This window comes from Alosa pseudoharengus, unplaced genomic scaffold (genome assembly GCF_046254945.1).
Source record: "Alosa pseudoharengus isolate Yale_2024_CS ecotype anadromous, Long Island Sound unplaced genomic scaffold, YU_APseudo_1.1 YU_APseudo_1.1_scf_18, whole genome shotgun sequence".
Lineage (NCBI taxonomy): Eukaryota > Metazoa > Chordata > Actinopteri > Clupeiformes > Clupeidae > Alosa > Alosa pseudoharengus.
This window is the reverse complement of record NW_027468650.1, coordinates 29,957,805-29,973,010: the sequence shown is the minus strand read 5'-3', so window position 1 is coordinate 29,973,010 and position 15,206 is coordinate 29,957,805. Positions and strand designations below refer to the sequence as shown.

The 15,206-nt window shown below is 43.7% G+C and overlaps 1 protein-coding gene across 1 annotated transcript; it reads right to left on the bottom strand.

The window, feature by feature from the left end:
* On the bottom strand, nucleotides 1–6,468 carry shisa2b (shisa family member 2b). The gene is made up of 2 exons (XM_076290846.1): nucleotides 5,328–6,468; nucleotides 1–760 (listed from the first exon to the last, which is right to left on the bottom strand). The coding sequence occupies exons 1-2, from the start codon at nucleotides 5,626–5,628 to the stop codon at nucleotides 141–143; spliced, it is 921 nt and encodes a 306-aa protein (XP_076146961.1). The 5' UTR covers nucleotides 5,629–6,468; the 3' UTR covers nucleotides 1–140.
* Nucleotides 6,469–15,206: the final 8,738 nt, after the last annotated feature.

Below are 15,206 nucleotides of genomic sequence, written 5' to 3'. Positions count from 1 at the left end.
GAAATAGTCCCCACAAGGACAGGTTCCCATAAGGCAAGTCTCCACAAGGACAGGTTCCCATAAGGAAAAGTCCTCATAAGAATGACTCCCGCGAGACCTCTCAGTCATAAACAGTCCTTATGAGGCCTCACGTCCCTCACTCACACAGTCACAGGAGGGTGTTTCTGGTCGCTCGTCACACTGGCCACACTTGTGGGAGGGTAGGGGGACTGCAGCTGCCGGTAGCCCCCGTGCGTGGGGTCCAGGAAGGCAGGACCAGCCATCGTGTGTGCCACTGGGTGGGCATAACCAATGTACTGTGGGTGCAGGAACTGGCCCTGGTGGGGCATAATCTGCGTGGCCTGCTGGCAGTTCAGCACCGAGAAGTTGGTGGGCATGTTGACGTAGACGCTGGCGTCGGGTGGGATGCAGCAGGATGCCTGGGTGCGCAGGAGGGCGGCAGTGGCGCCCGCTGACGGAGGCGGGGACATGGCAGTGGGCGGGCGCTGGCCGCTAGGGGGCGCCGACGAGCTGGAGGAGGTGGCCGTGCTGGACTGGCGCGAGGACGAGCCCCGCGAGGTGCCCACGCTGGCCATCATGGGGATGGTCTCCAGGAGGCGGCCGCCGCCACCACCACCCCCCTGCCCGCCACCTCCACCCCCAGATGAGGGCTCGTGTTTGGGGCGCAGACAGTGGCAGCAGCACACAGCCACCAACGAGCCCAGCAGGACAAAGGCCACAAACACGGAGCCCACGATCAGGAAGGGCACATAGATGGGCACTGCAGACAGAGAGGGCAGGAAACAGGGTCAGGCAGACAGTCAGAGACACACATGCATTGGAGTGACTGCTTTAGGGCACTAATTGAGTTTTCCTTTTCCCCACAAGGGCAGGAGGTTACAAACCAAATGAGCATAAACCGTTAAATGTTAGTCCTTGTGACTCCACTGGTAGGTTGTGGTATAGTGATGTCTAGGTCAGAGGCGGCTTTCTCAGAAACCACAAACTCAAATAAAAAGTACTCGTGGGAATGAGCCTTGTGACATGTATATTACCAACTAAATTACATGGCGGGAACAGAGGCTCTTGGAGGCTTAAGGCTTGCACATTTAAAAATACATATAATGTTGTGTTGATGGAACAGGTTAAATTTTCTGCATTTTTCACCTTAATATAGTGTTTTTATTTGACAGATAAAAAAAATGTGAATGTGGTGTGCTAGGGTCTTTTGGTTTTATACATCAAAGTAGGATTTTAAAGATGATTATATGATTGCTTTTACAGCAAGAAAAAACTATAGAATCGTGCCTAGTTCAGCTATGACTTGCATGTTACAATAAACACGTTCAGCAAATTGCTCAAAGTTGGATGGACAATTTGCAAATATGTTTAAAATTGTATTTCAACTGTATCACTTAACACACTGACAATTGTACAAGAGTAGTGTGAAAAGTTATGAGGTGAAAGTTATCCCATTTAAACCTGTGTTGACCTGAAGCTCTAGTCTCCCAGTGTAACTAAAACACCAGCAAACATATCAGTCTGTCCATCTCAGACTCCTGGCACCACAGTTATTTGTATCACTTGTTTGTTTTTACTGCAACAAGCACCATGGCGTCCTCAACCACACATAACAACAGAACCCTCAGAATAGTCTCTCAACGCACCATTCCAACGTTCCACTCCATGCTGCATTCCAAAATTCCAAACACACAGAAGCAAAGTAGGAAAAATCCATTTGAATATGGCCAAATGCTCGTTTCATGTCTCTTTCAAGTGAGGTGACGCTATCTACATCAGCTAAGTGGGGTGCTCTGCGGAAACAAGATAAAGTCCTGCCCTTACAAGTCCTGACCCTAGACATCTTGCTGGCTTGTCCACGTGAGTGAAACTGAAAAAACTAAGAAGAAAAGACGCGTGTGTGTGTGTGTGTGTGTGTGTGGGGGGGGTATTCAGTGTTCTTTTGGATCTATGATGATGTCTAAGTATGTGTGTGTGAGTTAGGTGTCCTTTTGGGTCTATGTGGATGTCTGAGTGTGTGTGTGTGATGTCTATGTGTGTGTGTGTGTGTGAGTGAGTGAGTGTGTGTGATGTCTGAGTGTGTGTGTGTGTGTGATGTCTCTATGTGTGTGTTTTAGGTGTTCTTTTGGATCTATGTGGATGTCTGAGAGTGTGTGTGATGTCTATGTGTGTGTGTGTGTGTGAGTGAGTGTGTGTGATGTCTGCGTGTGTGTGTGTGTGTGTGTGTGTGTGTGTGTGTATTAGTGAGTGAGTGTGTGGAGAGCGTGTAGATATGAAAGAGCCCTAGAGCTGACCAGAGACACCCAGAGTAGAGCCGGGCAGTGAAGTGTCCCCCAGGGGGCCCGGGGCCCTCATTAGCGGTTATTAGCGTTGTTTTGATCTGTTCTAATCCAGCGCAGCCAGCTGTGACCCCACTGCCCCAACGCTGGCCCCAACTCCTCCAACCAAGTGGGCACAGACAGAGAGAGAGAAGAGAGAGAGAGAGAGAAGAGTGGGGGAAGAGCCCAAGAGCTAGAGAAAGTGAAAGGGATAAGAGAAAGGAGATAAATTCAGGAGTGAAATGAGGAGAGATGGAGTGAAAATAAACGAGTAAAAGGAACATGATGGACATGATAAGACAGAAACCGCGTCGAGAGATACCGAGTAAGAACACAACAGCAAGAGAACATGGAAGGGGTAAGAGATGGCAGGAGATAAACAGAGAGAAAGAGAAGGATGAATAAAGCAGGCTGGAAATATGAAAGATGGAATAAGAGAGAAAGAATGTGTGTAGGATAGAGAGGTGGGATGGTAAGAGAGAAAGGGAGGCAGAGAGGAGTTGCAAAATGGAGGCAGATAAACGAGAGAGAGAGAGAGAGAGAGAGAGAGAGAGAGAGAGAGGGATGTCTTCCAAAGAAAGCCTTCCATACATAGCTCTTCACTCATGCATTCTAACTTTATAATGACATTAGTCTCAGATAACCTCAAATATGCAGGACGACGTTGCCAGAGGCCTGTTGATTCAGTCTGACAGCCCTCAAAACAAATTTAAGAATGTGTTACAAACTTCAGTTTTGCTGCTGCTATTCTGTGATAAGCATATCATTCAAACCTGTAATTGAATTACCACTACATGCAATAATGTTTGGATGTTGGTTTCAAGGAACATCACAGACCACTTTACAGTAATGATTGCAATACAAACTAGAAGGAATAGAGGCGGTTGTTATATAAAACAACCTTATACACAAATGGTTAATGCTGACATGAGGAAACTGTATTTTTGTAATTCTGTGACTTCTGACCCTAACAGTGAGATGGAGGGGAAGGAGTGAGGGAGTTTTGGCAGTGGGGTTTTACGCTGGGCAGTGTGTCAGCAGTTGTTTTGGCATCATGTTCCTATCGGTTCTCCATTCACACGTTGTCCTCTCATTATCCACTGAAGAACAATGAGGAACCTGTTGGATTGGGCAGTGTTCAGACCCATTTACAGTTCCCAGGGGGCCGTTACACATTTTCCAGTTCACACAATCCAACCAACGTATTCCTGACTGTAACCGTAACCCAGAGAGAGAAAGAGAGACAGAGAGGGAGAGAGAGAGAGGGAGAGAGAAAGAGAGAGAGAGAGAGAGAGATGACGCACACTCACAGATGCAAGGACTGGGTACAATTATGCTGACAGTAAGCAAACAGTACATTAGCGGCCAATATGGTAGGTAGCCTACTGTGAAGACATTGAGTGAGCCACCATATGCAATGATGTCAAATATTAACTCTATATTGCATATGTATCATTCATTCATTCATTCATTCTGTACCACCTGGACAGGCTGGAAAATCAAGTATTGTTTGTACCTCTCTCACCCGTTCAATGACTTTCACGCACACACAGTTGCACCCTCATGCACATGCATTCACACAAACACACACACACACACAAACACACCATCTCCAGGGGAAAAATACTTTACATGAACACACAGTCACATGACCTAGGTGTCCTTACTGTACCACATGGGTTCAAAAAGTTGAAATCCACCTTATCAATAAATGGTCAAATTACTATCTTTTTTACACTCATGACATGCCCAGATGTCCATAAAAGGTGATCTTGCCCACATTCTAACATTAGTCCACACCTGTTGCATTCCTCTGCACAGACTGGACACCACACAAAAGCCAGGCACTCTATCAAATGCACACAGCTGGTGTGTATCCTTTCACCAAGTCCTTGACAAGACTATCTGTGCTGTCTCATTGAACTTCAGTTGGAGTAGAGCTTATCCAAAGGGAAGCATTTGATATTGAAAAACCTTTCTTCTGATTGACTTGCATGATTTCTTATCATGATCTGTTTTATCAATACTTTTTGCCTCAATATAATCCCATTAACAATACAGGCAGGCCTACAGTAGATTTCACTGTTGGAATGAATTTGAATATGAATTCAATTCAAAAATGAATTATTGGAGAAGCCGGCGCTCTTGGGCGTTTCTGTCAGCGTGTCAATGAGGGGTGTACTATGTGCGTGCAATACGCCAGGGACATGAGGGCACCGTTAGAAAGTTGAAGGCTTGGATGAAAGCACCGGGCATTCACACGCAAGCCTCGTCAATGAAACATAACGCGATTTGTTTTATGAATCCGGCTGTCAGCACCATCGAAACCGGGATCCGGTCAAGTCCAAACTTGATCCTCGTAGGGAGCCGTGCGATTCGAGCTCCGGTGTGCAGCAGTCCTTGTGGCGCGCGCGTGTGTGTTACTGCTAGAACAAACACAGCTATTTATAAACCGGCCAGCACAATTTGCCATTTGTGAGCGGCTGTCCAGTTAGCTTTCCAAAGTGTCTACCTTTCTACGCCAGCTGCTGCTGCATACAGCCTCCTGACATCTTAAACGGTTTCTGTACGCTATCGAAAGAATGCCTGCTGTTTTTAACTTGTCTCAGTCGGGCTACAACTTTGGCCTAATGTAATTTATCCCCGTTCTGCCCGGGGGTAGAGCAATACCACCCCGTCTTAAAAAAAACGAGGATAGTATACAGAGAACCTTGTTATGAGAGTAGGCCTACGGCTTTTCTTGCTAAACACTTATTGAGTTAACCTGTTAGAAAATTAGGCCAGTATGGAACTGAATTAAGCTACCATGGCAAGATGATCTGGTGCGGCCAAAACAGCACGGACAGTAGACTATGTTGCAGGTGAGTGACCTGTTTGAATGGCAACACCCGCACGACAACTGGATCGTAAAGGCAAATGTGCAAGAACACACCACTCACTCTCTCTCACACACACACACACTCCCCCCCCCCCCCCTCTCTCTCTGTAGCTAGTATTCAATCTATTTACCTGCAGCGTTGTCTTTGTCATCTTTACTTCCTGGGATTGGATCTTGTGCTTGCTTGTCATTTTCGCAGGTTCCCTGGTCCAGTCGGGCATCGGTGCTAGCGCAACAGTATCTAAGCTCACATTTGCCGCAGCATATGATTGCATCCTCTTGGTCAAAGCGCTCTGGACACGGAAAGCCATCTCTCCAGCCACCTTCCACGGTCTGCCAGCCGTGACAATACTCGCCACTTGCCGTTACCTTGATAAACGCCAATAGTGTCACCACCATAACCAGAGACATCGGGTAACTTCCACTCCTCATCCCTGCGCCAGACTTACAACTTGACGCTAGGTAACAAAAAGACTTTCACCTCTTTGGTGTAGCTCGGTAAATCTAATGTTGCGGTGGATTAAAGAGATGAGAGAAGAATAGACAGACAGAAACCAAATTAACGACTTTGAAACTCTCATTTGACAGCGAAATTCCGAAGGTAATTTATTAGATCCTCAAGTGGGTAGCCAAAGAACTTCCAAGGAGTATCCTGTGTTCCCCTTTTATCACAGTAGTCTACTTGACGTTTCTTTATCTAAGGGTGAGTTCAAATCTCAGCGGACATAGGTACGCAGAACTACACAGAGATTACTTAGGCTACGTTAAATCAAATCTCTCAACCGCTACACTTCAATTAGTTCTGAGACCTCCAGTAGACTTCACATCAATCCAACCCGAATGGAGCTGCGCTTCTGTGCAAGCGAGGCTGTCCATGTCCTGCAAATACACTTCTCATATGACCTCCCCAGAGAAACAACTTTGAGCAGCACTGTTTTTACATGTAATCCATACGCTCTTTAGATATTTTCTCACGGAATTATTTCTGTCCCGTCGAACAACAGAGAAAGTTGTTCTTAATCCATGTCAGGCGATGTGGCCCCTTCGATAAGTTAGTAACGGTTAGCCCCGAGCGTAAAGTTAGGCAAAGCATCCCAGAGTAGCGGCGATGAAACTTTCAGTAATGTCACTGCAATGGAACTTCATTGGCGCAGCGCCACTTCCATCGGACTTGGCAGTGATGACTGAATGCAATGTGGACATGGTTCTCCCTTACAATGAGAGGTACAGGTCACGCTGTGCGCCTGCGTACAGCTAACCAGATTTGCCGACGTTGTTTTGTGCTTGGTCGCCAGCGTTGACAAGTGGAGCTGTGCGGTCCCTCAGAGTCAGAGCCCCTCCGTGTTTTTAGGGTAGCCCCGTGTGGTTGGGCAGGAGTGGTGCTTGTAGGGAGTTTAACGCAGAAATGGGAGAAGGGATGTGGCTACAGTCAATTACTTACTACGATACACAATTTTCATGTGGGCATGGGCGTCGATCAGTGACATGAAAGGATAAAACAGCATGGGAATAATTGTCATTTGAACGGCATCCCTGTTACTGGCCAACTCCTGGAGTTTTTCCTCGCACCATCGCCTTGTGCGCATTTGGAGTCGATTGTAACCTGATTACATGATTTGTCTCTCTCTCACACACACACACACACACACACACACACTTTCTTATAGCCTATTTAAAAATCCTGGTGTTGGATCATGGTGGCTCGTTAATGAGAAAAAAAATGAGGACTGAACTGAAGTATGGGTAATATATATATGCTGATGGAAAAGCAGAAGACTCATTAACTTATTTCAGATTCCCTGAACTATTGAATTATTTAACATGGTAATACTTACTGTAACAAGAAATACGACAGTTTGGCTATAATAATGGACGTAGGCCTACTCTTAAAATTGACCTGGGGTGGAATAGAACCTTTGCAAATCAATGCTCACCTCCTGTCACAACTTGTAGTTATTAGTAGATCCACAGCGCCATCTTTTGGTAGATATTATTATTGCAGTAGCCTTTTTTGTGTATTGCAGTAGCCGTATTCCGTTTTGAAGTCTACCTCTGTAAATCTGCTACAGCTGCGATTTGGCAGCAGTTCACAATATTACTATTCCACACATAGACATAATTAGGCCGTTAAAAGATGCTCACTGTAAACGTATGTTCCTGTAAAGTCTGTGAAATGAAGTGCATTTGTGTTGAGTCTGTGAACTGTGTGTGTTTAAAAAAGCTATAGTAGGTGGTTCCCAAAAATGATACAAAATTATATAATGGCAGCCCTCTGTCACACGATTAATTGCATTTCCATAAGCTAATCAGCTCATTTGGCAGCACTGTCTGCAGGTAGAGTTTTGTCAGGAAGACTGTGATGCTTGCGGTGTCTTTGGAGTGAATTCAATTGACCAGAAGGGGGCGTATTGGCGCTATAAAGCATTTATTTTGAGGGTCTTAGCAGTGTCTCAACTCTAACGCCTGACAGACAGGTTCATGATCCGGAGGAGCAGGTGACAGTGGAGTGGAGGGCTGCAATGTCCAACGGATCTACCAGTACAGTTCAAAGAGAGGTCAAAGTGTGTATGTGTGTGTGTGTGTGTGTGTGTGTGTGTGTGTGTGTGTGGGTGTGTGTGTGTGTGTGTCAATGTGTGTGTTTGTCATTCAAAAGAGAGAGACTGTTTGTGGGTATGTGAATCTCTCTCTCTCTCTCTCTCTCTCTCTCTCTCTGTGTGCATGAGTGATGAGTGATAGAGAGTCTATTGAATTTGAGAGAGAGACTGTGAATGTGTGAATCTCTCTCTCTTGTATGTGTGTGTGTGTGTGTGTGAATCTCTCTCTCTATCTTTTATGTGTGTGTGTGTGTGTGTGTGTGTGTGTGTGTGTGTGTGTGTGTGTGTGTGTGTGTGTGTGTGTGAGTGAGTGAGTGAAAGAATGAAGAGGGTGGGCTCGGTAGGGTTTCTTGAGGAGTCAGTGGTCTCATCTCTCAGGTGGGCAGGCAGAGAATCTGCTGAGAGGGTCCACTGACCACTGCCTAACATCTCAGCACTGACAAGGGACAACATCGGATAGGTTACCAGCTGCTATTTCAGTCCCCTGGCTTTTCGTGAGCGCAGCAGTGTGCCGGGGAGCTTACGTACATTCGGGTGCCACGCAGTCACGTGGGCGTCTCCCACTGCACTATCAAATTTAATTGACTCAGTGTTGATGCATTGCATGACCCATTGGGTTCTACTTTTGGATCATCTATATCCACAAACAGTCAATCACTTTAAAACCTTTTCACATGAACAATAGCTAAAGAATCTATCAGCTTGTGAAGTGTGTATGGATTTGCTTTGGTTTTACACCATCTACAATACAGACATAGTGTCTCTGATAAAGAAAGATTTTGAACTCATTAACATGTATCACTGAAGTCAAATTAGTAAGTAAGATACTGTAGCTGCCATCTTGTACTGTAACTTGCACCATCTTTGGCCAGAGAGGCAAGTAAGTACAGTCGGTCTCTTTCATTCAGCTCACCTGACATACCCACTCTCACTTACTGAGAAGGGATCCAATTCAATAGGATAAACCTTGTTATCTTTAGCCTGGGAATACCCATACGAACCTTTGGCAAATTTGGGATGTGCCCTGCAGGTCCCTAAAACACGGGCATGCAAACACTTTACCCCCACATACAACATATTGTATGAGCCCAGTTACTGTGTCTTGTCATTCGACAGTAGTGCCCAGGTAAAGTGGCAGAGAGAGGACAACAGAGGTATCCATTTAATGCGGTGACTTTGCCACTGTACCCCAAGTCCTTTTATAAGAGAAAAAGCTCTGACTGGTGAAATACGAGGCTGTGTGTAGTCTGAGACTCCTGAGGTCTGGCTCTCGCTCCAAGTGCATGCTTGGAAGTCCTGCTGTTTGACCTGTGACGGTCAGGACCAAAATATCCCCAGCTTACTTCAGGGCCATTTGCATTTGCAAATAGTCATCATGAATAATAATACGCCTCATAACATGCATCACTGTCAATATTACTGTGATAACTGTTATTATTGTTATTGATTGAGTATTGATTTTGTTGTCAATATTATCAATTGTAAGTTGCTCTGCTCTCAAAATGCCTACTGCTAAATATCTGTTATATGCTAATATCATAAATATCTCATCTGTTATATCCTAACATCACACACTTAACCTTAAAGATATTACAGAATATTCTGTAAAATATTGGTGTATACCTTGAATGAAGTGAATGAATAGGAATATAACTAGTGAATGAATAGGAATATAACTATTGAATGAATAGGAATATAACTAGTGAATGAATAGGAATATAACTAGTGAATGAATAGGAATATAACTAGTGAATGAATAGGAATATAACTTTTTCTACTTCCAAGCAACCAACGAACAGAGGAGCTCCCTCTTTTTTTGATCTCAAAAGATTTGTCTCAATGGCAGGATATGATTACAGTGGCATTGTCAGGAGGGGGAAACCTTAGACGTGGCGCTGCATGGAGGAATGTGACTGTGTACTCTTCTAATCAAATGAGTCAGGCACCTTGTAATTTTGGCTAATAACAGCTTTAGGGTGGCCTGGTGGCTGTGTTACAGTATGTTCCTGGGGCCAGCTGCTTCCACGCTGTGCCCAGAAAATGTCATGCCCACACTGTAGAGGCTTCATCTCTGCATGCAGGCGAGGATAACAGGGCAGTGTGTGTGTGTGTGTGTGTGTGTGTGTGTGTGTGTGTGTGTGTGTGTGTGTGTGTGTGTGTGTGTGTGTGTGTGTGTGTGTGTGTGTTTGTGTGTGTGAGTGTTTCTTGCTATGTGGGTCATATGGCACAGTATGTGAGCAGTGTATTACCTGTTGTATGTGTGTTTCATAAGTGTGTCTGTGTGGGCGTCTGTGGGTGTCTGTGCTCAGTGAGGTCAATTTGGACAGAGGCTTAGTTGATTGATTGATTCATTCATGAATTTCTTGATTCATTCAGGTATCAAAATCCTTTACACACATGCTGTATCATTAAGGGTACATTATGTAAAAATGTGTTGCCAGACTGATCTCCCTCCCATAAACACACACACACAACACACACAACACAAACACACACACACACACACATGCACACACACACACACACACACACACACACACACACACACACACACACACACACACACACACACACACACACACACACACACACACACACACACACACACACACACACACACACACACACACACACACACACCCCTCAACCCACACTCATGCATGCTTGAAACAATCAGTGACCTTCCAGTCGCCCATTACGGCACTTACACAGATGATCAAATGGAGTCACGAGCCGCCGCCGCTTTGAAGCTCCTCGCAGATGACCCTCCCCGCAGCAGCTGTGCCTGCCACTATTTTGGGGCGGGTACAAGCCAGGACTCTGAGCAGGGAAGTGTGTGTGTGTGTGTGTGTGTGTGTGTGTGTGTGTGTGTGTGTGGGGGGGGTGTCTTTCCACCTCAGGGTTACCGCACTCCGAGATTAAATCATCAGCTTTCATGACAAATGATTTGTCATGAAATAATGGCGCTCCGAGACAGTTCATTGCCAGTACAATAGTTTGGTTTACGGTTTGGTTGAGGAAGAAAAAAAGATTTGGTCGAGAATTTCTCTACATGTTTTGGGAATGACAACACCAAAATGATTTCATAACACCAAACTCATTTCATAACAGCAACGTCTTTGGTGATAAACAAGCTGTGATGGAAAAAAACAATCCCATGTTAAAATAACCATACCATAGTATATGTTAAAATCATTAGCATAGTATAAGATAACTTAACATCATATTTGTCTCTTCATTGTAACATACCTCTTTTAGCTCTGTGGGTCATAATCAAGACTATAGAACATATAATATATATTTTTGTGAGGTCTTGTGTTTAAGTTGAAAGCAGAAGGTCAATACGCCAATATCAGGCAGAGTGATTCACAATAGCTTGGAATGAAGCCTCTTAATAGTGAAACAAGGTCACCATGACAGACAATGAGGCGAGAAGAGGAGCGAGCTCAGCTGCGGAGCTCTGCCTCTTTAGAAAGGAGTTCCACATGTCAGATTGAATTTAGTGCTGCAAGCGCCATGCCCCAAAAGGCAGATCTGGGTCCTCGTTACTGTAAACCACTTGTACCAAAGAGCACCAAGCACCTGAGGGCATAATCTTGGCTTTATTGGAACATTCTGGATCTGCAGACTTCTGTTTAAAGAAACAACAGCTTGAAACACATTTCTTCTAATTTAAAAATGTACCATGTAGCCACAAATTTCCAGCACATTTTTACAGGTCGTTGTTCACCATTACTTCAACCTTTTATCCATTTCATCTTTATATTCCCAGGTCCAGATAGAACGATGAAATGCAGGTCCAGACAGAATGATGAAATGCAGTAATGTTGAGCACTAATGCCTGTTTATGGCCTGGTGTCCCTCCCATGGACACATGGTCGCTTCATTTGTCAGAGGGCAGAGGCCCAACACTATACATCAGCCAGACAGCACTAGCTACCGCGCTTATCTAAATTTGTTTAGAAGAACATCCGCATCTGTCATTTTCAATTATGCACAGGCTGAGGAATGAGGACATTTAATCAGCCAGCAGAATGATTTACTCAGATATCAGGGCGATGACTAAAGCTGTGACTAATTGATTACAACCTGTAGTCAAGTAAGGAAGGGCTTTGCAGCTTCTTCATAAGTTCACCTCCATTTTTATTTAGCAATATGTAATTTGATATGTATGAAACATAAGATGGAATACTTGACTTGAACTATAATGTGAGACATAAATTGTCCTGCATGCGTAAAAACAACAACAACAGCAACATCTCACTAGAATTGAGTGTTTATTATGAGTAGCAAAAGGCAAGCATCTGAAGAAGAATGAAGGAATTACTTCCATTAGTCTGCTCAGAGACGCAGAGATAAACGGATAACAGGAGATGACAGCCAGTTAGCTGCTTTGGGGCCTGAGGGAAGCCAAAGCCAAGCTTGTTTAGACTACAAATGATTCATCCAGTTTGCAGCCGCATCTTCAGACTCAGTGCACACATCACAGTCAAGAGCAGACACAGTAGCAGCCCACTTTTTCAGCGTTTGCTGTCCTGGTAATAATGTGGTAATATATGTTTTGATTATAAGAGCATGTCACATATGCACACGCTTTTTTTTATTTTAGGGCTGTGTAAATGTGTAAACATTTGAACAGATTCACCATAGTCTCATTAATACGTAATAGATATACTGCTCAAGGCAGTGATAAGTTGAACTGGCAAAGTAACTACCATACAGATTTGGCTGCCAAGAATGGCATGCGAACAGAAATCATGACAGTGTCATGAACTGATTCATGAGACTGTTGAGGAGCACAGAATTGAGCAGTCATCTGTGTGGAAAAGTGGAAAATGATGATTCAGCGTTAGTTGTGAGGAAACACACAGAGACTCACTCCACTGCCTGATTCACATATGCCATGCCCCTACCTTCTCCCAAATATTTATATGCAAACACCCTTATGTACGACAATGCTGTAATCCTGAAGAAAGTCAAGTGCCATCCAAAACATGGGTCAGAGACCTCCATATTTCACTGTATTATATCAAACATCTATTTGTAAGCTGATTTTTGAATACTTTTTCTATTGCTGTGAAGGATTTTTATGAATATGTTTACTCTTTGACTGATTGAGTTTTTCCTGTTATATAGAACTACAGTTGATTGCACAGAAGATGATAATGTTAACAAGATGAATGATTTCTGGATCATCAGACACTCAGCCTATAACCTGAAACCAAGTTTACTGTAACACCTATGACAAAAGTACAGTATGTTAAAAAATGAACATTATAGTTTAAATCTCTGCACTCAAATATGATCAGATTAAGAAAGTTTCAGACATTACGCCAATTTTCTGAAAGATACACTAGTGTCAAAAACCATACACACTGCTAAAATTGTCAGCAAAACAACACCTGATATCAACAGTGCCATCCCTTGTCCAATTTTCACCATGCCGCATGACGGATGCTGACCCTGGGTGGGGCAGGGAGGGGAAATCAGATCCTCTATATACTTATGTCTTGGCAGCTTTTTGTTTTTTAAAGAAACCAATCAGTAGTTCTCTCCTGTCCTCTCACTGCTTACGAGACCCGATCCATTTTTAGCCACACTGCACAGACACTTTTTAGTAGGTGATGGAGAGCCAGCCTCTGATGGAGGTTAAGATTACATGTGTCAGGGCCCTGCTTTAGCAGGGCTAAGTATGTCAAAGAATACATGGCCGTCTCGGATCCACTCAAGCAAAAAGTGAGACCGTGACAATATTTTAATGTCTGTGAAAGCTGTGCAGGAATTTTGTGTATGATGTATACAAATATCGTGAATAGGCCTGGCCTACATGTTGCAGACAACTTTTCTAATTTCTGCCTTTTGCTATTTGTTTAGTGATAAGGAAGAATGTGATACATTATCCCCCAGTTATGAATAGTCAGTGTTAATGTACAAAAAGCCCATTTCAGTACCTCATCAAACTGTTTTTTTAATGTGCCCTTTATGAAAACTGATCTCTTGTCCTCTGATTTTAAATCAGTTACCCCTCTTTGTGAGGCCAGATCCCAAGTTTTATGAATATGATCCCAAAAGGAAGCTTAAGTTCTGCACAGAGATTGTGTGACTAGCCAGGAACAAAGAGAACCTGTCTCATAGTTGTCATGACGTTGGTTGTCATAGAGACATGGTTGCACATGTAGCCTTGCCACAGAGGATCCACTTAAAAGGAGCGAGGTTATATTTGTCATTGATGAGTGTACGCTTGAACCAGATCCAGCCATCGGAGTTCGGTCAGAATAGCAACGGATAACTTACACAGCACATGATGAATGGCCTACACACGCTTTCGCACCGCCACGACACAACCACCAGCTGTCAGAAGCCAATATTTTACCACCACTCGTCTCAATATTAAAATGACCACAGTTTCTTATGGTCAGGTGTCTACTCTCACCACCAGTAGTAGAAGCCACAAAAACAAAAACAAAAAAAACGGTCATAGCTAACATTTTATATTTGGTCATGCATATCTAGAGCAGAGATTATTATATCATTACATAATGGTATTCTATTTGAGATTAAGAGCAGTGTTGGCAAATTACTAGGGCAAGGCATTAGCAACTTGTTCTAATGCCATCTATAAGGCTGAGCTATGCAGAGATCGTATCGAGCGCTTTAGAGACTATGAGAAATAAGTGGTTGAACTTGAACCAAGCTTTCCTATGTTGAGGATTTCTGCAGAATAGGTGGCTTGTGCCACATCAGCCAGGTCCCGACACCATCCCAGATCAGAGCCAGCCCTGGGCCACATCTGCCAATATCAGTTCAAATTCAGGCTCAAATTCTCTTTAATGTCATCTCAGCAATATACAGTTCACTGTGTGTTGAAATAGCATATGTTGGATCCTTGGTGTGACATGGACACACAAGACACAGCATAGAGTAAAGACAAGCAACATGGAGTAAAGGCAGACAACATGCAAAAATATCTTAGAGTAGCCTACCTAAAAACAAACAACAACTAGTGCAATCTGGGCCAACATAATCTGCTACTTGGGGTTACTTATTGCAGGCACAGTTTGGTGTAACGCCATGCTAGTTCAACACTCAAGAGGTCCAAAATACAACCTGACCCAAACAGTTTGAAGAGTAAATAGGGATGTCTAGCGTCAAAGTGTGATAAATAGTTGATTGATACTGTAATATATATTGCAATATTTCTGCTCATAATAAAATAATCATTACACAAAATATTGATCAAGACAGTAAAAAAGCAAATTGTTAAAGTGACCTTTCTGTTTCTTAGAGAATGACTCCCATCCACCTCCCATGTCCTCCTTAACTCTGTGCAGTTCTTTGAACATTGTTTCATTTTAAGAGTAAAAAGTACCAAAGACACAATTAGAAGGTACTGGTCTGGGTACAGGGCATAAAGTA